This window comes from Anoplophora glabripennis, unplaced genomic scaffold (assembly GCF_000390285.2).
Source record: "Anoplophora glabripennis isolate ALB-LARVAE unplaced genomic scaffold, Agla_2.0 scaffold185, whole genome shotgun sequence".
In the NCBI taxonomy this organism is placed as follows: Eukaryota; Metazoa; Arthropoda; class Insecta; order Coleoptera; family Cerambycidae; genus Anoplophora; species Anoplophora glabripennis.
Genome location: NW_019416354.1, coordinates 828,933 through 856,903, shown reverse-complemented (window position 1 = coordinate 856,903; position 27,971 = coordinate 828,933). Strand labels below are relative to the sequence as shown.

At 30.8% G+C, this 27,971-nt stretch overlaps 1 protein-coding gene across 1 annotated transcript in view; it reads right to left on the bottom strand.

Moving 5' to 3' along the window:
• Window positions 1-382: 382 nt before the first annotated feature.
• LOC108906668 (muscle M-line assembly protein unc-89) overlaps window positions 383-27,971 on the bottom strand; it is a 63,013-nt gene continuing 35,424 nt past the window's right edge. The window contains exons 2-9 of the mRNA XM_018709985.1: window positions 22,286-22,673; window positions 16,714-16,956; window positions 13,044-13,538; window positions 8,352-8,635; window positions 8,137-8,300; window positions 6,146-6,313; window positions 5,703-6,089; window positions 383-1,496 (exon numbers count right to left, since the gene is read on the bottom strand). Of these exons, the coding sequence (XP_018565501.1) occupies window positions 1,384-1,496; window positions 5,703-6,089; window positions 6,146-6,313; window positions 8,137-8,300; window positions 8,352-8,635; window positions 13,044-13,538; window positions 16,714-16,956; window positions 22,286-22,654 (2,223 nt within the window). The 5' untranslated portion in view covers window positions 22,655-22,673 and the 3' untranslated portion in view covers window positions 383-1,383. The remainder of the gene's footprint in view (window positions 1,497-5,702; window positions 6,090-6,145; window positions 6,314-8,136; window positions 8,301-8,351; window positions 8,636-13,043; window positions 13,539-16,713; window positions 16,957-22,285; window positions 22,674-27,971) is intronic.

Genomic DNA, 27,971 nt, shown 5'->3' with positions numbered 1-27,971 from the left:
AAATATTTAAGAGATTTATTTATGGCGACACAGTCAAACAGTGCGTTATGTCGTCACCCTTGACCGCAACTGTGTGAGCGTCTCCTTGCTACCTAAAACCTTCGTTTCGACTCAAGCCACGCAAGACCATACTTACGTCAAAGACTGGTAAATTTAAATCTTCAATCCGGATCTAACAATATGCTTGCAGTTCTGATGATAATCCCATCTGTTGAACAACAGCGAGAACTTATTCAATGTCCCTATAATATTTTTGTACAATACTTACCTACATTTGTATTATTAAGAGACCCTTATCTCGAACGTTTTGACTTTTTACTGATTTCTCAGGAAGTTTTCAGCATTCCAAAGCATACACGAGCTTACGCGAGTACTATTAAAATTTCGTCCCAATTGTTTAGATTTTATTCAAAAACCATTTATAATATTATAAATAATATTTTCAGAATCTAACTGTTCAGATCAAGTTTAGACATTTCACAAGACTACACAAACATTCATTCCACATTGTTTCTTACTTCCTAACTTTTTTTTTTTTAAGCACAACACATACAAGAACTACATTCTATGAAACATAAATGAAATTCGCATGTGCTTCTGTGTCTTAATGAAATATATTTATATATCTTGGTCATTATATACTCTTTTGTGTCGCCTAAGTATCATTGAAACAATTTCTTTATAGATTAAATCTATATTATACGCTCACGTGACTTTACATCATCTACTTATAGAACTTTTAAATGTACATATAAAAATGAGTACTCAGTAGAAAACAGAAAATAATAATAATACTAGTGCAAACAAATTTATACTTCATATGCCAATTTTGAGAGCACAAAATGTAATTGCATATAAATTATGGACCTACCACACAGACCGACCTTATTTTTAATATAAAATTTGTTGTCGTATAACAAACAATACGGTTAAGTTAGAATATCTCGGTCAGCGTGGGAGATTTCCTTAAATAAGATTTAACACAATTAAAATAAATTAATTGTTTCCATTATAAAAATGGCCATTATATAATTATTTATAGCTATAAACATTGCAACATGTCGATAAAGAACCATTTCAATGCATATTCCATTTATACAGTAATTTTTATTGTAAGGCCTAGTTTGGTTTCTAAATATATAGTACATATTTTCATTTACGCAGTTTCTTTTTTTTTCAACAAAAATCAAAACATGAATTGAAAACGTTCTTTACGTTTTAAGTTATTTCAAAGTTACATATCACAAAATTTTTACAAAACGTTATGATATGCATATTGAAGTTATTTTATTTTATAAATTGAAAACACTAAAATATGTAAGGAAAATATAAAAATATACACAACTAAATTTGACAGTAAAATTATCGATCATTCATACTCAGTTATTTCCTCGTCGACCTTTTGGTCTTTCTTGTGGCTGTTACTTTAGGAGCTGTTGTCGAGGAAGATTTTGTTGTTTTCGAGGACGATGGGGTTGGTCTGGACCCTTTTGTATCTGAAAACAAACATTTTTTGAATATGATGAGTGTTAATTCGATTAAAAAATTCTTCAGCAGTAGTTAACTAGAATCATTTGAGGATCGGGTGCTTCATCGGGGGGTAAACCGGGACGGGAGAGGCCTATGCTTATCGTATTATAACATCACTATTCTCAATGCAAAGAAAAATATTCTTTATGACTAGAAAGTATATTGAGATACTTGCTTGTAGAAATTCAATAAAATCGAGTTTAAAATACTTAAAATTATAATTTTTCTCATTTATTATTTTTTACGCAATATGCATAAATAAATACCAAAAGTTGCAACAGAAACTTGGCAACAGCGCACGAGTATGCCGAGTTTATTATTTGTAAGTTGGCAGTCCTTGTCATGTACAGGGTGTCCCAAAATTAATGCAACAAAATTTGGTCATAGATTCTTGAGACAAATTTAGGGGACCCGTATTATTGTTTTTGCCAAGTGGCCCCTTCTTTCGGAGTTACAGCCCCCTGAAATGTGCCCCTAAGAATAGTATTTTTTATATCAGATAATAAAAATGTCATAATTTATCAAAATGCATCAGATTGTTATATGCACCGTGATGCAAAGTATAAACATTTCATTGTTTGTATTACTGTATTTTTTACTTTTTTTACTTGTATTGAAAGTTTATCGTACGTTATAAATTAAAAAATAGATTTCAAACATACTTCATTTGAAAATTTCCCATTTTATTTTATTATTCCAAACTGAATTACACAAATAAACACAATTGAATGTAATCCATTCCTAACGACTAATTTGTGTATCGAAATGTTTCATACTCTATTGTGCCATTGCCGTTCCGTTACTCCTTCACATTTGTTACTTGCGAACAATAAGTCTGATCTTTTTATGTTTGCTAATTTATTTCTCTGTGAAATGTGTGGTAACCTAATTTTTTATTTCTCTCATCTATTAACTAATAATTCAGGAAATTCTGTTAAATATTTAAATTTTTTGTATTAATTAGAAACAAAAATAAATCGATAAATAATTTGAGAATAATTCACAGAATTTTATTTTGCATTTGAAAAATCTCAATAGTACGAAATTCGTTGCATTTTTTTGTAGCACCTTATCCTCCATAGGTACAAAACGGACTAAACAATGTTCACACATCGAATATCTTTTATTTCAAGAAATATGAAAAAACTAATCAATTTAGAAGGGAATTAATCTTTTTTATGTTTTATTATTAGCTCATGTATTCATGTAGCCCGTGTAGCCGTAGTATGCAGGGCGATGATCTTCAAAATTTGCCCATGTTTTGAATATAGGCCAATTATTATAGATTTTTTTAGGAAAAAAATACTATTAGAAGTTTTTTTGCTGAATATTGTTCGGAAACGTGTTATAAACAAAATATCAAAAAATCAACTCGAGACTAGTTGGGAAACTTTGTTAAAACAATGGTCAAAGTTATGGAAAAGTGGTTTTTTGACTCGCGTAAAATAACTGTTATTCATAGAGAAAAAAGGTTTATACAAAAAAGGTAGGTATTAAATAAGCCTATAAAATGAGACAAGTCTGATTAAATTCCGATAATTTGTTTATGCGCAAGAACTCAAAAATGGTCAAAAATGGCCGTTTTTTTTCAATTGCTAATAATTAATGCAATTTTCATCGCAGACACTTGTAATTCAGGATTTTTTAAGGTCTTTGCATCCCTAGTAAGTGGTAAAAATATCAGCCCGAAAGCTTTATTAGTTTGGCGTTGGCGGAATTTGCTATCAAAGATGCTATTTTCAATTGATTTTTCCCAAGCTAAAAGGCGTTGTAGAGTTTCGATCATTAGTTGTTTTTGTACCTAAATAGTTGTATTGACATATGCATTTACTGAGAATTTAATTTTTCTAATTTAATTTGTTTAAAAATGACTGAAAAAATGTTAATATTTATTAAATTATTAAGATAGGTAAATATTATGAAATGAAATAGTAACGTCTATAATTTAGTTAGTACTATTTTTCATTGAAATTAAAAAAAAATTGTAAGTTGATTAGAAGCTGAGACAATTTTTTTTTTATTTAATCGCAGTGTCCTTAATTATTAAGAGCCGAAATTTGGAGAGAGTATAAGAGCTATATTTTCATGACCTACATTAACATTAAGGTGAATTCAACTATTTAATTGCAAAAAAGAAGATAGCGGCGATGCGTTCTATTACTCAGTCTAGCGAACGAGTGGGAAGAGCGAGGCTAAATAAAAAATTAATTCTCGGGTTGAAATAACGTTAATACAATATCTTCAATGCTCATGAATTTTCGCGCTGCCACAAATTAAAAAAGAATCATCTCGATAGGTTCATTATTAACCGAGATATGGCTAATTTTTCCAGCCNCGAGTGGGAAGAGCGAGGCTAAATAAAAAATTAATTCTCGGGTTGAAATAACGTTAATACAATATCTTCAATGCTCATGAATTTTCGCGCTGCCACAAATTAAAAAAGAATCATCTCGATAGGTTCATTATTAACCGAGATATGGCTAATTTTTCCAGCCCCATCAATTTGAAGCCGCTCGATTATTTTCCTGAGCGCAATCAGGCGAGAGTAATAGAATGCATCGCCGCCATCTTCATTTTTGCAATTAAATAGTTTAATTCACCTTAATGTTAATGTAGGACATGAAAATATAGCTCTTAATGTATACTCTCGACAAATTTCGGCTCTTAATATTAATAATTATGGTCACTGCGATTAAATAATAAAAACAAATTATCTCAGCTTCTAATCTAATCAACTTAAAACGATTTTTTTTTTAAATTCGAAGTAAAATAGTACTAACTAAACTATAGAGGTTACTATTTTATTTCATAATAATTATCTATCTTAACAATTCAATAAATATTAACATTTTTTCAGTAATTTTTAAACAAATTAAATTTGAAAAATTAAATTATTAGTAAATGCATATGTCAGTACAACTATTTAGGTACAAAAACAACTAATGATCGAAACTCTACAACGCCTTTGAGCTTGGGAAAAATGAATTGAAAATAGCATCTTCTTAGATAANCAGGCTGCTCAAACCGTATATATTCGCAACCGTGCGCATAGTGACTCGGTTATTGCAATTGGTAAGGCGAATTTTTGCGGGCGAGCTTATACCGATTGTGACAAATATTTTTATGGAAAGAGGTACTGGTAATAGTACCAAGATTGTTCATGTTTCTTTCAGTTTCTATTTAGTACATATACTGTATTTTATTCAAAATAAAATCGTAAAATTTATCGTATATCGTAATTTAACACAACATAATGTAAAACTATAAGTGGTCTAACTGCTCCAGACGTATATATTCGCACGCGATAAACAATTGCGCACGGCGCGGTAGCTACGTTCAGACGTATTGCGCAGCGAAAGGGTTAAACAAAGTTTCCCAACTAGCCCCGAGTTGATTTTTTGATATTTTGTATATAACACGTTTCCGAACAATATTTCGCAGAGAAACTTCTAATAGTATTTTTTTCCCAAAACAGGTTGTTTCATGTCTATAATGATTGGACTAATAGCAACAACAATTCTACAAAAGAACCCATATAGCGCAGTTATCGCAATAAAATAGGAATATAAAACACATACAGCTGTTCCGTTAATACAAACTCAACTTTTCACCGATTTTTCCAAGAATTCTTGCGAAGTTCTGCTGACATCGCAAATGCCCCCACTAAATTACTATTTGTAAAATGATTTTGTTAAGTTGGAGTTTCCATTAGTATAAAAGACACTGAAAGTCAAATTTTTCGGAAATCTACTGTTATAGCTGCAAGTCTGGGTGTTTCATTATATAACCCAATTTTTATGATTATGAATTTATGCTGTGTGTGTAATGTTCGGATGTGTTACTCACAATAAACAATTTCCATTATTTTGATAGAAATTGTACCATCATGTTCATAATGTAAAAGAAGAAACTGAGACTATGTATATGGGCGGACTTAAATAATAAAAAATTGTGGACAATTAATTGTAGACAAAATTAAAACTAAGAAAAATGAAAGAATGTTTTACTGATAATTGCAATTTTTTTCTGATAAATGAACATGCAGAAATCATTTTAGGAATAATATCATTATTATATAATAATTGTTTTTGTTAAATATAATTTAAATCTAAAATTAGTTATTTGGTTTTTTAATGTAATGGATATGGGTTTGTATGAACAAAAAAACTTACTTTTGACAGTATTTTGTAACCGACTAGTGCTGGCTGGAACGGCAGTTTTCCTTCCAATCTTAGCTAGCACCTTTGCCTTTTTTTGATCCACAACCGGACTGGTTTTCACGTCACTCTTCTTTTTGCCTCGAGCTGACCTAGTTGTACTTGTAGCTTTCTTTGTTTCTACAGGTATTGTTTTCTTTGCAACAACAGCAGGTTTCTTTACCACTTTTTTTACAGGTTTTGTCTCAACTTTCCGTACTTTCGGATTTTCCGGAGACTTCTTAGTTGGTGTTTCCTTTATTTCCTTTTCCTTTTTCGGTGATTTTGATGAGGGTCTGCCTTTGCGTTTTGTACTTTTTCTTTTTTTGAGCTGCTCTTCGTCCTTGTACAAAGACAAATCCACTGAAAAATGATAAAATAAGTACTGTGTAAAAAGTGTTTGTATATGCTATTCTTACATCCATCAGGATGTTCCTCTGATACTGAAGGAGTCGAGATTTCTCCTTTTTCTACTGCTAAGCATCTCTTTAAAATACTGTCCGTTCTTTCCTTTTCTGCAGGAGTTAACTTGTATTTTCCTTTATCTACTCGAGTTAGATCAATACTTGTTAGAATACAGTCAAAATCTGAAATAAAAACAATTTATATGAATTTTCTTGGTGGTATCAGTGGTTGGAAAAGGGTTTTTATACTTTTTATTGTATCATTGTATGTGGTAAATCAATAGTTAAATACACTACTTAAATTCTTTAATTTCTTTTTCTTTTTGGTAATTTTCATACTCTCCACTTTCTTGATGTGTATAATTTTTTTTAATTTCACACGGGGGTCATAAAATTGTTTGCCATATTACAAATACTTTCTCGAAAACCGATAGACTGAAAATTAAAATAAATAGTATAAAATGAAGAGGTGACAGGTCAATATTGATGTGATTGAATGAGAGTCAGAAACCAAATGCAGTGCTTAAAAAAATAGCATTAAAAACTTTTTAGTTAAAACTAGTAATAATTTTAATAAATATTTATATAATAAATATCAGTAAAAGTAATTATTTTAAAACATAAATTAGATAAACTTATAATTAATGCAGTATGCCTGCCCACATACCAATATTAATTTTTTAATCACACACATTTGATTTTCTTTAATATTGAGCACTTTCCATATTAAAAAAAAATTAAATAACATGTCACAGTTCAAACAAAAATAATCTGTTTTTACAAAATTATTTTCCATTGCAGTTTCACTCTCTGTCACTACGTGAGTGTCACACAGTTGGTTTAAAAATGTAACAAAAGGCGACACTGACAGGCGCACATATTATACAGCAGAGTAAGTGCAGAAAAAAAAAATTATAACACCCATTCCTTCGATTAAAAAAATATATTTCAGATTAGTATTCTGAGGAACATGTACCATAAATCTCAAAAAACGAACCCCCGCTTAAAATTATACTCTGTACAGGGTGTAACTTTGAGTGGGGGTCATATTTATAGAGAGGTTTCCTTTGACCTTTAGGAGCACGCATTAATTGAATAGTGTATTTTTTTAAATGTTTTTTTTTTAAAGCCTTTTTTAGTAATTTTCGTACCCCGCCACTGGAGAAGCTAGTGTAACCTCAACCTCGCTTTAGTCGCAGCGCATGCACAATTCTACACCATTCGCCACGAGTTACTTTTGTTGCATAGGTGTTCGCCACACAAATAGTACTTAACAAGTAACCTAGCAAAAAACTCAAGCAGTACTCAATAATGATAAATGAAATACACAAAAATAAATAGTCTGTTGATGGCTTCCAGCGATGAAAAACATCAAATTCACAATTAGATGTACTGTCTCAAAATGCGGAACAACCGACGTCATTCGCTTCGCCACCGTTGACCTGCACTATCTCCCTTCACGTGCACTGTAGATTGCCTACAATCCGTGTATTTGTAATACATGAATATTACTGTGGTGGCGTATGCAAGTATTAAAGTACATTTAAAAAAAACTAATTATATCTCGGTTATTTAATTGATTAAAAGAAAAGAAAACACATACTATTATCACTAAAAAATTGACCCCCCACTTAAAGTTACACCATGTATATACGGTTTTTTGATATTGACTAAATATAAATTATAAATCATAAAAAAAACTAATACTTTTTCTAAAAAATTGCAAAAGTAAACGGTTATAAATTTAATGGTAATAAATCTAAAAGATAATTTTTATTGGTACTTGATTTATAGTGTTTCTGAACTGGACAAGTAAGTTTTAGTTGCTTATTTAATATTACTGGAAAAACTAAGCAGTTTTTTTTTCTTGAATCCTTAAGCTTGCCGAGAATATTTAAAAAATATTCAGTTTAAAAATTCAAGACATATGGTGTCAGTCGCCACGATTGCAACAAATAAAATAGAAGGAAATAGATGAAGATATGATGGCACATAATGGTACATACCTGTCAAATCATAAAAATCAGGAGTGTATATCTCTCCCGATTTGTCATTTTTATCCTGAGATAACCAACGGATTTTGATTTTTGAGGACGATTTATAAATATTTTGTACAGCTTGACAGAGATAAAATCCACCTTCAGCATTTCTTACCGCTAAGAATTCATTTCTGAAACACAATGCATGAAAAATAATATATAACTTACTGAAAACAACTTACTTATAGAAATATATTAATTTGTCATCATTATTTCTACTTCTTCTAGGTGTGGACGAACTAATTTTAGTAATAATTTCAATTTCTGGTAAGGGAATTTGATATGGTTGAGTTTTTATACGTTGCCGTTTTGCTTTTCCGGTACTCGGAGATTTCTGTAATGGTGTTTTTACTTCTGGTTTGACAGTTTTCGGCGATTCTTCGGGTTTGGGTGTTTTTGATTTTCTTGTGGGTGTTCTGGGTGTGGTGGCTAATTTTAAAGGCGACAGGTCTCTTTTCGGCGAAGACTGAAAGAAAAGTATACATTTTTCAACATACCTACTATTTGTGTGCAATGCAGATAGTTTTTGCAGGTACCGATTGAAGTTATCTACTCATATCACTGACATTTTTTATTGTTTTTACGTTTTTTAAATTTTTACAATTATTTGATGTACTTTAACTTGTTATCTTATTTGATAAGAAATATAATTATAATTATGTAAATCAAAACAATTTTGTTCAGAAACTATGACTAAGTTTGATAAAATTAGACATTTGTTATTGTTTCTAGCCGTTTCGAATAATGGGAGACAATTTTTTTTTCTTCACCTTGGTATTCTGAAAATTGAAATTAAGTATATGAAAAATATCTGTACTTATTAAAAAAAAGAGCAACAGTCAATCAAACTAGCCGTAAGTGAGAAATTCAACATTAAAATTGAGACCCATTTTAGGTTTGTTAATTTGATGCAGTGATATTTCTTTTTCATAATTAGAAAATGTTGCAAGAAAAAGAAAACAATATTTTATCAAGGAACAATGATAGAGTATACATACAAATGTTTAGTGAAAATTATTATTTTTTAAATGTGATATACGGTGTGTTTCAAATTAAGTTGGCACTATTGTTAACTTTATTGTTATTCGAGATATAAAGTCGATTTAAATATAAAATTATTGCAATTTTTCTGTCGATTAAAATACATAAATGAAAAAACAACTGAAAATTACATATACGCAATAGATGTCATGTTAAATTTGTTTGAAACAACTAAACTCAAACAGGATACATTATATTTTCTTTGCTCATCCCCGTTCAGAATTACATATTACAATTGATTGATTTGGCATATCCTTCGATATTTGGAAAATTCACTTTAGTTTTTTGTGTTTGGAAATTCGATCCCAGGGCTATAATGTTAGAAAGTCTACAGCATTCAAATTTGTTATATTAGCTCCATATCAGATCTGCAATCTTGAATTTTGAAAGTTTGGACATTTGGATTCAACAACCTCAGAATTATTCATAGCAGAAATGATTAACTGAAGATTAACTGTTAGTAATCGTAATTTGAAAACTTAATTTTTTTATCAAAAATATTGCATTAAATGATGACATCCATATTTTCTTCCAGAGTTTGTAAGTATTCGATAAAATTTTTTTCATTTAGAAATTCCAACATTTTTTTTTTATTTCATCTGCCGTATTAGATAAGCCATTATGAAGTTTGTAATGCTTACTTCAAATTCGTAATCAGCGAGCCAGAAAACCTGAAGAATATGTGGAAATTTAATTGTTTGTAATTTGATTCTTCTCTCTTTTTAAGTCTCCACCTGACCCTATTCAACTCCTAAATTTCGACAAAAACGCCAATCTAATCAATTTCAACAAACAATTTCTCGGGAAGCAAAAAAGATATTTGAACAATTCAAACTGGATTTTGAAGGAAAAGAGTAGTACTTTCAGAAGCCATTAACAATTTTGTGAGGAAAATTACCTCATGAGACATAACCTCAAAGATTGTGAATAACCTTTTTTGCACTTTTAGGTTAGGATATATTGAAAACTCGACATAACGGAATAATTTGAGGTCTGACTGGGATTTAACAAGTCAAAAACCTTCAGACAAGAATAGTCTAATCTGGATTAAAATTTTGTTGGTCGGTTACCTCTGGATAAATGAAAAAGCTGGTTAATGTGAACTTAATACCAAAAACCATTTCAAAACATATTAAATAGGAGCACGGTTGCACAATGCTGAGTTAGGAATGTTAAAGACAACATAGTCGGTTAATCAAGGATCAGTTAAACGAGGTTCTACAGTAGTTCCGACTTATTTACATTATACATCCTGTATAATTTGAAAGGAGGAGGGCCCCTAAGGCCGGTTTTTGACCTAATTTATTTTTGGCTGAAAAAATCGGAACAAATTTTTTTTAGTACTTACTAGCAATACTGAATCGGTTCCACCCTTAACGGACCAACCCCCTCACCCTCCTTTCCCCCTCCACTCCCTTAAATGCCGGAGAAACCATCGCTTATTAGAAGAATCTTTAAAAAGCTTAGAGATGTGAAAAACATTCAATTCCTATGAATCTTACATATGAAAAGTTTTTTGGGTCGCTGATTATGAATCTGGTCACAGAATCACGAAATTGAAAATTGCGGACCTAATATGGCGGACAAGAAAATTGAAATGTCTTCAAAATGATTGTTTTTTTTTGTAAAGTGTTTTTTTTTGGGTCTATGACTACGGATCTTGGCTCTAAATCACAAAATTCAATATGGCGGACAAAAAAAATTAAAATTTCTTTAAAATGCACGAATTTTTGTGTAGTGGGGTTTTTTGGGTATTTGATTACGAATCTGAAGGCAGAATTACGAAATTCAAAATGACGTATTACATATGGCGGACAAATAAGTTAAAAAGATCTTTATAATCCTCACGTATTTGTTTATAGAAACTTTCTTGGATCACTGATTACAATTATGAATTCAAAACCATGAAATTCAAAGTGGTTAGTCAAATATGCATAAACATGTACGTATAATCATTGATTTTTTCTTTTTCGTTTTACTCAATGTAAATGTGTGTCATCTCATTTAAGGGGGTGGTGGGAGAAAGGAGGATGAGAGGGTTGGTCCCTTTAGGGTGGAAACGATTCAGTATTGCTAGTAGGTACTATACAAAATTTTCAGATTACGCCAAAAACCGGCCTTAGGGGCCCTCCTCCTTTAGGTGTTATATTTAAGTACAAAGATTTTTTGGGTTGTTATGCCACCGCCTATGTACTTGATTGCCGCCAGTTACAGAATTACCTTGTACTTCATTAATCTTAGGAAAATCTATGACCTACCCTTGTTCTCAGCTGAATCCCCCAGTTACGTTCCCATTCCCACAGAGCCTAGTCCGAGAACAATAAATTTAGTTTTTTTTTCTGTACTCTGCGGACTAAAACACGGCCAACATTGAATTACACTTACAATATCTAGTAAACGATTAACATCATTCGTTAGATATAGAGCAGTTCTAAACTTATTAGTTTTGGTCACCGATGAGATAACAAACGAATGATTTAGCTATTTGCACCTATCGACAAGTTTTGAGTCTGTGTGAATAACCTACAATGTGTTATATCTCATATAATATTAATATTAACTGTAACACTTAGGCATTCCTATGTAATATTCACTCGCAAAAGTTATAACAGATAAACACTGAAGCAAACCACAGATTTGACAAGAATCACCGATAACAAATGCCCATCATGGCAGTTGCTAACTACCGTCCTACTGTTAACACAGGACCTGGAATGCCTAATTAAGATGTAACGCTTTGCAGGTTATATCTTACTCATATTTCCCATTTAGTTTTTGTTATTTACATATCAAATGCAACAAAATAACTATTGAAAGAAATTTCTGATCAAGTAGCAGTCACCACCGTAATAGAACTGTCGAGGATGCATTGTTTAACCTTATCTAACATATGCATATGTATACATCCTCATTCATGTACACAGTCTGGTTATTCACCAATCTGAATGTTGGCAGACCATGCACGAATAATCGACGATCAGACTTCATCGCAGAGTGCACAGCGTTCATGTTTCCGTTCCTTCGGCTTGTGTAGGGACCCTTCATTCTCTCGTCGTTGTACATACTGTCTCGGCCATCACAAAACCTCCTGAACCACAGGAATACAGTCAAACGTGACACACATTGCTCATCGTACGCCGTTTGTAGTTGATATATGTCCATGGCTGTTTTTCCAGCTTTCAAACAGAACTTGATTGCTGTACGTTGTTCAATGTGCGTTTCTATGATAACTATCAAAAGCTTGCTTCACGTAAAATGTTATAACTTCGTGGTAGACACACGATACAGATGAAATTTTCAGTCACTCGGAAGGCTTCTCACTACGTAGTTCCGGTGACCGCACATAGATAGCGCCACACACTTCGCCACAATAAGATCGCTCTTGAAACTTAATAGCCGGACTGTGTATGTGTTGAGATAGACTACATTTGACATATTATGAGTACATTAATGTTAATTTAGGTCATATGTTTGCGCTTTTACTTAATGGCTGCTTCAATTGTTTTATTAATGTATTAACTTTTAATTTATATAGAATAAATGTTTCTGCGATGTTAGATGTGAATTAATGCTTCAAAATTATTAAAGCAAAGAGTTTTATTAATTATTTAAAAGATTTCGTTTCTAAAAAATAAAATACCTGTCTTTGCCTAAGGAAGCACCTTCACAAAGGTCGTTCAACTCTCAACTATTTTTAGATCGACTTTAATAGTGAAATATATATTTACCTCACTATAATATAAATGAAAATACTCTTTCTCAGGAATTATAAACAAGAACATGTAATAGTAAAAGTCAAAGAAAACGCAAGTGGATAAGATGTGAAACAATACCTGTTCCTTTGCTTTGTTAGATGCACTGTTGGGGCTAATTTGCACAGTTTCAACAGGACCACCACTAGCACTTTTATCTGAACTTTTTTCTCTTTCACTATGTTCGTTAGATTTACTGTCTTTGTCAGCTTCCGGCACGGTACTACTTTCAGAAGTTTCTTGAGGTACTGAGGTTGTTTCTTCAGTTGATATACTTTTAACTTCCAAAGTGGTATTGGGCGGGGGGATCAGTTTGTTCTCCTTTTCTGAGAATGTTTTTGAACTGTCTATGCTGTCTGCGGGTTTCGCCGGACTCAGCGTAACTTCAGATTGCGTGTTAGAAGTACTTGAGGCCACTGTCGAAGACACATTAGATTCTGTGCTGAAGGTTGCTGGAATCATTGAACTTATCTTCACTTCTTCTAGTGCTTTGGCTGGTTCCGGAGGTGGTTTTTGCTCTTGTGAAGAAAGCGTCGATTTGGGCCTCTCTACCAGCTTGTCCGTTGCTTGTGAAACCTGAAATCAATACATTTTCTTCAGCACTAAATTTTGTACAGCAATAAAATTTGATTTAGTTAAATTATAGTCAAATATTATTTTATAAACCAGTCGTAAGACATTTAGAAACCTGCAAATCGTAATTGTGAAACTTTTGCTTTTTACAGGGGATATATATATATATATTTAATATATTTATGTTATTTAAATAAGCGTGGCTGTAAATTACACAATAATTATTTAGTTTAAATAGGAACTTGTGATTATTGAGGTTAAAGATACCCAAACCAAAATAATTTTTATGACACTTATCAAATGATTAACTCTAAGGAAACGCTAACCATGTTAGATGTAATCTGAATTGCCAAAAAACCCTATTTGATAAACAGACCCTCATAAAATAATTTATGAGCCAGAACCCATTTTTTTTTACCGCCATTAAAAGTTGATGAAAGTAGTACAGAGAAAGAACAATTGACTAACAAAAATAGAACACAAAATAAAAAAATCTAAAATCTAAGCGATTGAAAAAAATTGTTGTAACTGATAAATATCAAGCAATAAAAGAATTACATGTATAATTTGTTTTGTGTACAGACATGAAATGAGCTATTTTCTCTGATAACCCTCGGGGAATATGAAATTCAATTTTGAAAAACAGATAGTGGAGACAGGACATAATAAAACATAAACATACAGGAAATAAAAAATTAAATTAATCCAACAAATTATTCACATTGTTTTACTGAAAATTACTTTCGAATGCTTTACTTGTGATAGTCTCAGATTATGGCTGTCATAAGGACAGCAAAGAGACGAAGCATGGTCAAGATATTAAGGATATGAAAGAAAAATAAAGTAGACAGTCAGAAAAGAGTTAAAGTTAACTCTTAAATCTGTAATATATGTTCAATATTGTCTGCCCATGTGAAGTTGAATTTTACCAAAATCAGAAATATCAATTATAATCAGGAATAATTTGAAGTCAACAACAACAATGGAAATGAAATTGCCAAATCTAATAGTCCGGTCAAAATAGACATTTCAAATAACGAAAATTCCGACAGAGCAAAATTTTGGTGGAGACCTTGGGTACACCATTAGAAATAATGTGTCAAAAGTCCCCATCGATCCCATGTGCGCTAAAAAAAGTTATTTGGGGTCAAAGGTCAAAATTTGAGGTTTTTTCGGATTTTTTTCGAAAACGGTAAGTTTTATCAAACAAGTAACCCAGTTAAAAATTATAGATCTTCAAAATTATCTACAAAAATGGTCCTTATACTTTTTTTCTAACAATCACCATTCCTGACATCGCGATTCTAATAGTTGAAGGAATCACGTTCTACATGATATGTACACATTTCCACACCACATGTGAGGTAGTGTACTTTGGCGCGTTTTTTTAACGTGGTTTTCTCGGTAGCCCTACTCCACGAACTGTTATGATGGAAATTTCTTTTAACTGCACGATGATTATTGATATTGATATTGGTTATTGACTTTAACTGTAGTTCTGATTTCTTTTGATATTTTAATCTGATTCATACTCTTCAAAGTCGACTTCAACAGTCATGTCTTCTTCGATTTCTTCTTCTTCTTCCTCTTCTTCTTGCTGGATGTTCATAAATTGTTCAAATGAAGATGAATCATCTGTCTCTTCATCGAAATCACATGAATCTTCGTTTGTGGTATTCAATTGGACATTTGAGCAAGACTGGCTTTGGCAATTAGTACACGCTGGAGAACACGGTAACCCTACTCTTCTACATCCACATTTAGCACTACAACCTTTTTTGCAATGGCAAAAAATAGTGTTTAGGAGTTTTTCCGGAGAAAGTGGGAGTAAAGTTTGAATCGGTTCCAAAGTAATATCTGTTAATTTCCAACCCCAGTCTTCTGGGTTCAGTTGATTGCCTAGCCATGTCTGAACTTGATAGTATATTGATATTCGATACAAGTGTTGATTAACAGAAGCCAATGTTGGAGGAAGACAAGATAGTTGTACTTGTTTCTTGTTTCGTGTATTTTTTACAAAAGTTTTTACAATAGAGTAGCCAGATGTTATTCAAGGCCATGCGGGTAGAGGAGATTGACTAAGGGGCTGAGTTTCTTTTGAGTGTATATTCTCAGAATAGTATAGTTTATACATATAAGACACACAAATAGGCATTTTTACTTCAACTTTTAGAATCGCGATATCTCAGGAATGGTGATTCTTAGAAAAAAAAGTGTAAGGACCTTTTTTGTAGATAATTTTAAGATCTATAATTTTTGTCAGGGCTACTTTTTTGATAAAACTTATCGTTTTCGAAAAAAATCCAAAAAACCTCAAATTTTGACTTTTGACCCCAAATAACTTTTTTAGCACACATGGGATCGATGGGGACTTTTGGCACTTTATTTCTAATGGTGTACTCAAGGTCTCCACCAAAATTTAACTCTGTCGGAATTTTCGTTATTTGACTACTATTTTTATGACTAATTTGACCGGACTATAACCATCTGATAACTTTTGATCCAACCCAAAAGATGACATATGATTGTAATACTATGATTTATTCTTCGACAGGCCTTGGAAAAATTTGTACATAAAGGATCTATTTGAAATTGGACTATTTGGATATAAATCCATATTGATGAGCTACAAGAGAATTGGACAGTAGATAAGCTAAAAAAATACAAATGAAATTCTCAAATACTTGGATTGGAATAACACTAATGATACTACTTATTATGGAACAGTAACAAGATATTTATTACCCGAATTAAATACAGAAGATATAAATAGCCCAGAAAACTAATTTATTAGTTTTTTCATAAAGATCATTAAAAAAACTTTATCAAAAAAGGTTCTGTTCAAACTTATTATTATTATCTTGGGGTAACACTTAAAAAGTTACAGTTTACTTATTTTGCAGTATAAGTATAAATGAAGTAGAATTTGAAAATATAAGGAAATTATGTTTTATACAATTGTAAGAATTAAAATATTCCAAATCATCTCTAATTCCATTGACAGATTTATAAAAATTGGATATGAAAATAATAATTTAACAGAATACCTATACTATATTATTATTATTATTATAAGGCTTTTAATGACAATGTAAAATTGTTTTCTAAGTAAAGATATTCTAATCAATGTACTATACTTACTATTTACTTACAATTTACTAATAAAAAATCAACTTACCTGTGGCACTTGAGATGGGACAGTTGGAGGTTTATCTTTTGAAGGTGAAACACAGTTACCCTGATTTTCCGTTTTGGGTGGGGATCTGACTTCTGGAGTTCCGTTAGATTGCGGCTTGTCCGCTGAGACCTCTGATGTGGGGGTAGAAGAGTTTGAGGAATTCGATGAGTTCTGCGATGAAGAGTTCTGTTGAGTTTGTGGGGTGGCGGGTAGAGTCTGGCTTACTGGAGGTAATGTGTTTTGCTAAGGAACAAAAAAATTGTCAAACAAGTAATGGTGTTTATTTTTTCTACGAACAAGTAACTTGAAAGTTAATTTTTGATATAAGTACTACAAACATGTATAAAGATATATTATAAAGTTAATAAATAGATGTACATTTTTATAATGCAAATAAGATTAATCACAATTATTGTAAATTTTGCATGGTGACACAGTAGGTACGCACAAAAACTGTTTACAAACAACTTGCCTCCTAATCACATCAATTGTTTTTGTTGACTGTTTAATATTCTCTGGTAAGTGCTAATAGCTATAATGATATTTTGCCACCAAGAAGGTCAGTGCTGATATTTTTTCTCGGACAACAACTGTCAATCAATCAATTCGATATAAATAGAATATAATTTTTATCGATAATCATATAAACTTCATATCCGTGTTTATTACCTGTCAGTTTTTATTAAAAAAAAAAAAAACATTCCAAAGACACTAACATGAGTAAGATCTTTTCACATTAATTTCTTGTTAGAGACTGTACCCCTTAGGGAGCAGGGGCAACCCCCCAAAAATCTTAATAGGGAAAGAGAGTTAAGTGATATATTGTTTGAAAGGTTTTCTAATTCTCTACACAACTGTGTTTTATTTTTTGATTTGACTCGATTAGTTTCGAAGATGCAGGTTGTTAATTAAAAACACCTACTTTTACAAATTTATTTGCAAACATTTTTTCTCCATCAGCTGCAATAAACTGTTGATCCGTTTTTAAAAGTTAGTGGTCAAATTTGAGGAGACTGGATCTGAACCATACAAATTCACCTTGCACAGAAACTTCATGAAGATGACTTTGATCGATGACTACAATTTTTTTATTAAAATAATGAGTTAATGAGCTATTAACAATCTTGATTTTATGCTTCTTGGACGAGTGTATTTTTTTCTGTTAATGGCATCGCCAATTATCACAATTGTCGTTATTGGTCCGATTCTAACCGAAGGATATTTTATGAGTCATACACAACAAAAAATGTATGGGCTGGAATTTTTGGTGACTCTTTTTTCTTACCAGGTTACTCTACAAATGTTACAAAATGTACGTGAACGCTTATTACAATACTTATATTACTGTATGGAGGCTGAAGGTCATCAATTTGAACACTTAATAGTAGTAATGTAGTAATTTGCAAATACATTTGTAAAAAGTAGGTTTTTTATTAACAACCTGTATCTCCGAAACTAATCGGTCAAATTAAAAAAATAAAACACAGTTATGTACTATGAGAATATAGAATTATATAATAGATAATTAGAACACCTTTCAAATGAAGTGTCACTTAACACCCCTTTCTCATTAAGATTTTTGGGGGGCTGCCCTCCTTCCTAGGGGGGGTAGCCTGTAAGAAGAAATTTATGTGAAAAGATGTGCTCCTTCGATCAAAAATCGAAAGTTTTAGCAAATATGTATACCTGTATGTTGACTACCCATATTTTCATATGAATGGATATTAAATTACATATAAAATATGTGTTTCTGTGTTGACAATATGTCTATCTACAAGAATTATCCTCTTTTTCTATCCGATTCTAACAAATTTGCTTTCCAAATTAATTGCTTTTTAAATACATTATTAATTTATTTACCTTTAAATTTTTAGTTTACATACCTACTATAAAAATACATATTAAGCTAAGTCAAATTAATTTTAAACATTTTCCTAAATTCATTACCTTACACAACTATATTTACAGTGTTTCAGAAAAGTTGTGACATTGTGCGATTACACATCCCTGGGATTAAAATGATACGATATAGAACGTCTTACATATATGTATACAAAAGTCAACGTCTACCGAGATATTGCCTACTGATTGTGATACACCGAAACAGAATCTAGAATTTTTTCTTTATTTACTAAAAAATTAATGAAATAAACCCTTAAGCAAAAAGCATCGGTCAAGAGTTATTTTTATGAAAATAGTTTTGCCTAACCAAAAATCTCACACAGAAAAAGCAGACAAATAAAAAATACAAAAATACTTCTTCAGGAGACAAAAACATATTGATTTTTGAAACGTCACGATTTATTGAAGCGTGTGATCTATGTGATGTGTATTTTGTATTTTTTATTTGTCTGCATTTTTCAGTTTTACAATTTTTGGTTTAACAACTAATTTTATAAAAATAGGGTTATTTTTACTGATCAAAAGTGGCAAAATAACCCATCCATAAAGAAAAAATAAAAATTGGCACAAATGCAAAAAGGTGGGGATAATAAAAAATAGCACCTTGTATATTTTCTTACATATCAAAAAATAGACAAGGACATGCTCCAAATAAGAAGTGTCCAGCTAAAATGATTTTTTAGTTGAATTAAAAATGTTAAGGTAATTTATATCTTTTAATCGAGCTTCTAATATAAAACTGTTTCCTAAAGAATTCTTATGTATCTCTTACGAAGCTTTGACATCTAGGTATTTCGATTAAAACAGATATTTCTTTGGCATTTAATGTGCTGAAAATACATGATATTCGCGATTTTTTTTATATTTGAACAAGCAACAAGTATAAATTGTTTCCATAGTTAAAAATACTAAATTTACTGACCAAAAATCCAAAATTACTTCCCTCTAAAACGATTCCATTAATTTTCTTTCTTTTATTTCATCATCCTCATAGCCAACAATTCTTGGATTTTAGAATACACGAATCAATATAAACATGTTTATTCTTTTCTGTAAGAAGTACATCGTCGATGAGATCTATTTTACCACATGTAATTTTTAGTTAAAAAATATCAGATATTAAAAAAAGCTGTGTTTTAGGTGCAATGAAGTAACACTTTGGAAATGTAATGAAAATATAGACAATCACTATAATTATTTACACACCATATACTATAACACTAATATTACAATATAATAATAAAATGAATAAACATAGAAGTATTGAAAATAACATTGTGATATTAAAATGATATTTTATTATTCCCAAAATACTATAATAAACTATACTATATATACTATATATACTATATAACTACTGTTACAACTACAAAAATTGCATCTGCTGGAGGAAGTATGTTGAAAAAAATTGAAACATACTGTATATTATATGAAAAGAGAAGAGAAGAAAGAATATTATATTTATCTAATATAGATCATTGAGTGACCCATTTAAATCTCTCAGATAAACATTCACTGACTCCTATGAAGATAATTATATTTTATTTTAAATTAAATTATAAGTAATTTTATGGAAGTAGTTATGGTCCAATATTTTTTTGTTTTAACTGAAAGCTTATATTAAATTTTTAAGAATGGCAATAATTTTTTAGGAAACAATATTGTATTAAACATTTGCCATAACAATGGCTAGCCAATGGCTAAATATAAACAAATAAATTTCTCAAATTGATATTAGATAATGTTTCGTGGTACCACATTCAGTGAGTTATATTAGTGAGTTCAAGACCAGATGATACAAAAAAGAAAATATTAAATACATAAAAAGTAATTTAGCTAAGTTGGTCTAAATCTTCGTATTTTGATCCCAGGGATCTTGGGATGACCTTTCCAGAACACTCTGTATTCAAGACACCTATACGTAGTAAACTGTCTTATGATACTATTTTGTGACTGTAATTATGTGCTGGATTCCCATTAATAAAGCATTATTACTATTATTATCAAATTTTCACCAAATGAAGTTACAAATAAATTGTCTCCCAATATTTTCTGGATCTTTCTTCTAATAAACACTTTTCCAAAGATTAAACATGAATATATCTGTTTATCTAATAGTCTATACTGCGCGGTCGAAATTATAGAGAGTGACTCATCGCTAGCTTTTGGACTAGTAAGGGGGATGAAGCGTGCCAGGAATTAAAATCCATTGGCGTGTCTGCGTAAAAGGCAACAAGATATAGAAAATATTGAAAAAAGATAAAACATAACATCTAATATTTTTTACGGTTTGCTATAACCGGCACTTTGATCCATTTTAATTATTACAGCATTTTAAAACGTCCCAATTGTGTTTTTTATAAATTTATAAATTTATTATAGCCATGGAATTAGACCCCTCGTCTACGCTTATGCTATGACGTTTCTCAGGACGGGTAAATCAAGTCCGTTTACACCCACTAAAAAAGCATTTCCATATTCCCTACCAAGTGCAAAAGACAGAGATAGAATATAGATCGACGTTCAGTGTAACTCAGTTTATAGACGATTATAGATTATATCGATGTGCGTAGCGAGCGGCACAAAGATAAATAATATTGAACCGTATAAAAATCATTTTATATTTTATACGCATTATGGTAATAGTGTTTTTATATTATGTATGAGTCACTCTCTACAATTTCGACCGAGGAGTATAGATATCAAAAATGTGTTAAAATGCGTTAAAGTATAAAAAAAATGTAGTGACAGTCTTCTCTAAAACTACACCTTATGCAAGGTGTAGATATAGTTTGAACAATACTGTCTAGATGCCCGGAGTCTAAGTTATATATGACTAAGATATTGCTAAAAATATATCTTTACCACCTTGTAAATTTTGCCTGAATAATGATAATAATTGAATAATGTTTTGTAACTGTAAATTATATGTTATCAAAATCATGTGGGGTATGTCATCCCACTACACTAATCATGTAATTTATATTATCCTTGTTATTACAAGTTTCACATTTTTTAAAAATTTTTATAATATAATACGTTAACAAAAATGTAGTCTACTTTTCGCAGTAGCATTAAAACACTATAAAAATAAAAATACACTCAAAGTATGATAAACTACAGCAGGAAAACAAATTCATGCAAATTTTAAATGTTGAATTTTCATCAACTTGTGTACACTTGATTTATATTTTTACATTTTTTTATGACTATTCATTGGATTTGTTTTTAATAATAAAAATTATTTGAAACTATTTAAAATTAATACAAAAACATATATTATTTAGATATATTGATTTACTCTCGACTGAATAAATGTGTAGACGATTTAATTGATTTTATTATGTTTATAATGAAGTATTACATAAAATATATGTAAAAATAAGTTGTGTAATTTATCATGGGTAAAATTAATACTGTCTAAAGTGATTTTATATTTGCAACATCATTTAAGTTTTGATGCGTCATTTACATTTTTAGCATACCAAGATAGTTGGTGGGAAAAAAGTATGTAAGAGAAATTAAGGGAAATTTTTAGAATCAATTTACTATTCTTGTTATTACATTAGTTACGCTAATTATACATATCCTAAAAAAGGTAAACGATAGAATAAGAACAACTATAATTAATCGGTAATAAAAATAAGTAAAAATGCAACACTCCACTTACATTTGGAGGGTGTCCGAGGTTTGGCTGATACCCGCTGGGATACGAAACGTTTTTGGGAGCATTGTACATTTGTCCACCTGAAGGCTGGCTCATATTTGCGACAGGATGGTTACTAGGTGGAATTGTTGCCATACTACCGCCTATGTAGTGGGTGGAGGCATTAGGTACGTTTAGGGAATAATGGTTTGGCTGTGCATTGGGGTGATTATGGGCAACATTCATATTGGGGTAGGGATTTTGGTTCATATGACCTGTTGGTTGGCCATATGAAGTGGGGACACCTTGGGGATGCATGGGTTTACTCAACGAACTGGTCACTGCTGTGTTTTGCGATGACGATGTCAATACTGGTTTTAAGGCGGAGTTCATGTTTCAACTTAGTTGATATCTGCAAAAAAAAATAATTGTGAGGAAATCAAATGAGAATATTAATAGGTAGGTGCCTATACACTTTTATTAATGCCTGCATAATTGAACGATATGCTGAAACAACGTTGTAACCGCCAATATGTGTAAAAACGGTATTTCCGTGGAATAACGTTGTATGTGCCTTAAGGAACCTACTGACGCGATATAGGGGGGTATAGCACACTTTTCTGCTGATTTTCCAGATTAGTCAAGACGGCTTCTTCGTGTAACAACGTTGTATACGCCACCATTCCAGTTTACTGTCGCGCACGTTTAACTTGTTTACACGTGTTTGGTGCGTAGTTTGGTGTTGTAAGTAAAAATGGATATTTCTTTGACAGACTCTGTTAAGAAACAACTGAATAGAGGCAAAAACGAAAGATGCATATTGAGAAATGGAAGCAGAATGTCAGGAAACGTTGTAGAGACAGTGGGGATCCTTATGTTTCGTCTAGGAATGTCCCCAAAAATGCTTTAAAACGCCCAGATGAGGAAATCCCACAACACAATACAACCATGGACATCTTATTCGCTAAGATCACCAAAGAAGACGACGATTAAAGTGAGCCTGGACGACTAAGGGAAGCGTATACAGGTCCTCTTCCGATCAAAAAAGAAAAATATGACAACTTGTTAGATATGTGTGATTATATTCCACTAAAATATATTACTTTCTATCAAAATATGAGCCATGCCTAAAACTACATGTAATGCACTTCATTTTTCGTTCATTTGTTTAATAAAAATACGTTTTGTATTTTCACATGTACTTTATTTTTAATCCTAAAACAACGTTGTAATCGCCCTAGTTCCATAAAACAACGTTATAACCGACATGGATATACAACGTTTGATTGAAATGAGAAAAAATATGCTCGTAAATCACAATTCTGTATGCGGTTAAGTCTACAATGCCTATATCATATGGTAAGTTCATTTGGGTAGTTACATCAGGCATATATTAACTTTATTTTGATAAAGCAATCGCTCATATTTCGTTTTTTTCGATTTCCCAAAAAAACAACATTTGGCGTTTACAACGTTGTTCCAGCATAGCGTTCAATTTTTAAAATAAATCACAAACATGTTAATCTAATGTAGAAGTTTAAGTCAAATCAAACAAAAAAATGTAACAACTTTGATAATAAACTGGTTTTATTAATTACAAAAAAAATGTACACGGACAGGATGTAATAAATTTCTAGGCCAAACTTAAATGGCAGATTTTGGGTTACAAATTAGCAAAAAAAAATTAAGTTAAAATAAAAAATGCGTTTTATTTTAATTACAAGAAAGCAGTTGAATAGATTTTTTCGTTAAAATTTCGCATGCAGCTTTAACTGCAATTTAGAGGAGTTATTGCAGGTCTAAACTATAGAGGCTGCTGTAGAACGAAATTTGTTGATTTGAACGTTTTAACAACACCTTGTGTTCATATTCTACTGTTTATAACAATTAAGAATAATCTGTCCAATTACTCGACACACATCGGTAACCATGACTGTAATATCCGTCATAAGAATAATTTGAAACCATTGGTTAGAAGCTACGGTTCAAGTCCTGAAAGGTGTTGTATAAAAGGTATCCATGGTTTAACTTTAGTTTAGTTAAAGAAAATATCAATGTGGCAGAAATAATTTAAAATAAAATGCCACTTTTGCTCAAAAATATTTTCAAAATATGAACTTCAATGATTTAATAGATGAAAAATTTTTAATAATAATACCAATATATTGGTCCAATATTTTCGTTAATTTTGAACATTCTGTTAAAAAAAAGAAAATTTTTTTGGACACATTTTTATAAATTTTTTAATTTGTGCTGATGAAACTGGCATTAAATCTGACCGACCAAGCATTTTATTATAATCTCTATATGTTTATATTGAAAACTTATGGGCAAATCTAATGTAGTTTTCACTTGTACAGCAGACAAAAAATTGTTCTGTTTAATCTATTTTTATTGTGAACATAGTAGCGTTGATTGAAATAATACAATATTTCAGTCAACGATATCAGTCATCAATATAAAAAAAATATACCAAATTTAGTACCGATACCTCAACTGACGTATAAATTATTGCCAGGTCATGCTTCAAGCTGCTGTATCTTCGTAAGTAATTAAAATTGACTCCTAGTTCATTAAAACTTTTTGAGTTAATTTTGACCAAGGAACATACTGAACACGCAAATTGTTTTTTTTTCTAAAGTCAAATTCAAAATAAATATACATATTTTTCCAATAAAATGTTGTGAACTGTTGACTTCAATATGAAATTTACGCATAGTAGATTGATTAGTAGTAGTAGTAGTAGTAGGTAGTAACTTTTTATTGAATTATTATTTAAAATAGGAAGAAACAAATAATAAATATTTTCATAATTTTATTTTTTAATTTAGTACACCATAATTCGCTAAAAACCGATTAAATACACTTAAAAGGTACGACACAAAATGTAAATGTGAATAAAAAAGATAATTCCTGCGTAAATATTTCTACTTAAAAAAAAAGACTCGCTGGACTCACATACAGGGTGTGCCATTTAACACTCCCGCTGCCAATATCTCCGAAATGAAGAAATTTATTTTAGTACCGGTTAGAATTATTAGTTTAAATCTTTCTGTATAGATGGCGTGGCGATACTAATAAATTTTTTATTCCTGGAACGTGAAAATTTTGAGTAATTTTTGTAATATAAAGTTTTTCCCAATATGTATTTACTTGTTTTTGAGACATGTCGACTTCAATTTGCAATGTATGATGTAACAGAAAAATCTATTATTTTATTTAAATCACACTGACATAAAATATTCTTTTAAAATATTGTTATAATGGCTTTATTCACACTACATACTAACTAACAAACAGTAAATTATAAAAAAACAAATTATCAACTACAGAAAAAAAAATTGTACAGTGGTAAATCTTATAAGGGGCAGAAACAAACCGTATTTTATCAAATATTATTAAAAAATTCAGTCATAGGTGATTCATGTCTTTTGTTTAAAATAAAACATGTACGCCAGATGACACATATTAGTTTTCCAATAATTACAGTTTTATCAGCAATGTCTTTCAATTTAACTATACTAGTTATAAGCTTTACTATTGTACAATTTTTTTTTCTGTAGTAATTCATTTGTTTTTTTTTAATTTATTGTTTGTTATTTAGTATGTGGTGTGAATAACAATTATAACAATAGTATGATTTAAATAACATAATAGATTTTCCTGTAGATCATACATTTCATACTGAAGTCGACATGTCTCGAAATACAAGTAAATATTGGGAAAAACTTTATATTTCAAAAATTACTCAAAATTTAACGATCTTTCAGATGGACAGCATTTCCACGTTCCAGGAATCAAACAATTTTTTAGTATCGCCACGCCATCTATACAGAAAGATTTGAAATAGCAATTCTAACTGCAATTTGAAGCTATTAGAGGGACTTAACAATCCCAGTTTCCGGAACTAAAATAAATTTATTAATTTCGGAGATAGTGGCAGCGGGAGTATTAAATTGCACACCCTGTATATTGCGTAAATGCTGCACATTGTATAAGAAGTTGGTCAGAATTAATATCTCGGTTTTAATATGGTTATTGTGTAAAAATCTTTATTTTAGATTGTGCTACCGCTGCATTTTCTTTTACGTTTACGTTTAATGAAACAAACCTACATAAGTACTGTCCTGACTCGAATCGATTAATATTAATCCCAATCTAAACAAAGTTAAAGTCCATTTTTTTAAGTGTTCGTTTGTAATGCTAAGAACAACATCCTAAGCCACTGCAACGCAATGGATAATGCATATAATTCGTGCAAAATAAGAGCGGCATCGAGTTTCTGACCCAGTCTAAGAAACGGCGTAGTATTTTTAAACTTTCTGGCGTCTACAGTTGCCGTCATTTGAAAATTACGTGTGTGAACGCCTATTGGTAGATAGCTCCATTTAATATAATTAGGTACTGTAACATTGTGAACAAAAAATAAATAAATACACCTTTGTACCAAAAATAATTGTTTTGGTTCTTATTTATTTTATCACAAACAGACAAATATTAAAATATGTTTTACATAATTAATTTCAGGTAATACATCTAGTAGTTGATTATACCACGACATATCTATACTAGGTACATTGTTCCAAAGCAATAGTATTTTTTTAGGCACTGCATTTCAAATAAAATTGTTTTTTGATCGTTACCGTAATCAAAGCCCTAGAAAAAAAAGAAAAATCAACGAAACGACGGAAAATTGTTACCACGCTTATTCATTTTTATTTTAATTCAAATCAGCAATAATTGCGCTTATAATTAAGTAAATAAAAGTGTTTAATATGTAAATGTAACGTAAAAGGTGACAGCGGATGTAGTTAAACCATTTTAGAATATATTTTTCTTTGTGACAGTACTATTTGGCAATGTTTGTTGGAAGTAGTATGCTTGGAAATACTACAGAATTTTTGTGTGAAACGATTCTCTTTCTGAATCTGATCCAAGTCTACGATTTTTCTAGCCAGAATTATAAATATTGTTTAAGTTTTCCAACAACCGGGAACTATGTAGAACTTTTAATCATTTTTGGTGATTTCGGAAAATCAATAAATTTTATAAATCCAATATTTTTTTAGTATTGAATGACATTGATTTAATATTGAAGTAAATGATTTGAAATGTGTACTGAATATTAACTTGAAATAATTTAAAAGCTTTGTTCCTAGAGCAATCCAGAACAATTTCCATATGACTAATTAAATAAGACCCGTGAAAAGGATAGGACGAGTAGACTCGTTCAAGTACGCGCGCCATCTCACGGTCGTTATGCAAAACACTGCCATTGTTAGCAATATTTATGTATCGAAAACTATATCACTAACTTGGAGTAACCTGAACAGGATAGAGAAATATCGAGTATTAATATTAATTATCTACTTATAATAAATTATTTCCAATCTTTTTTCAAAACTGATATGTCTCTTAGGATACAGTCATAATGGAGTGTTCAGTCTTCAGTGTTAGATAGAGGCTAGAGACACGAATAACAGCTACGAGGTCTGTTCAGAAAATAACCAAAGTTTATTTTTTTAAACTTTATTATTAAGTTTATAAGTTATTGGTCCTTGGCTGCTTTAAAGTACTCCATATTCACACACTTTTCCCAGCGGTATTTCCATTTCGAGAAGCAGTCCTGGATAGATTCATTTGAAATGGCCTTTAAAGTCTGTGACGAATTTGCTTTGATGTCATCAATAGTCTGAAAACGGGGTTCTTT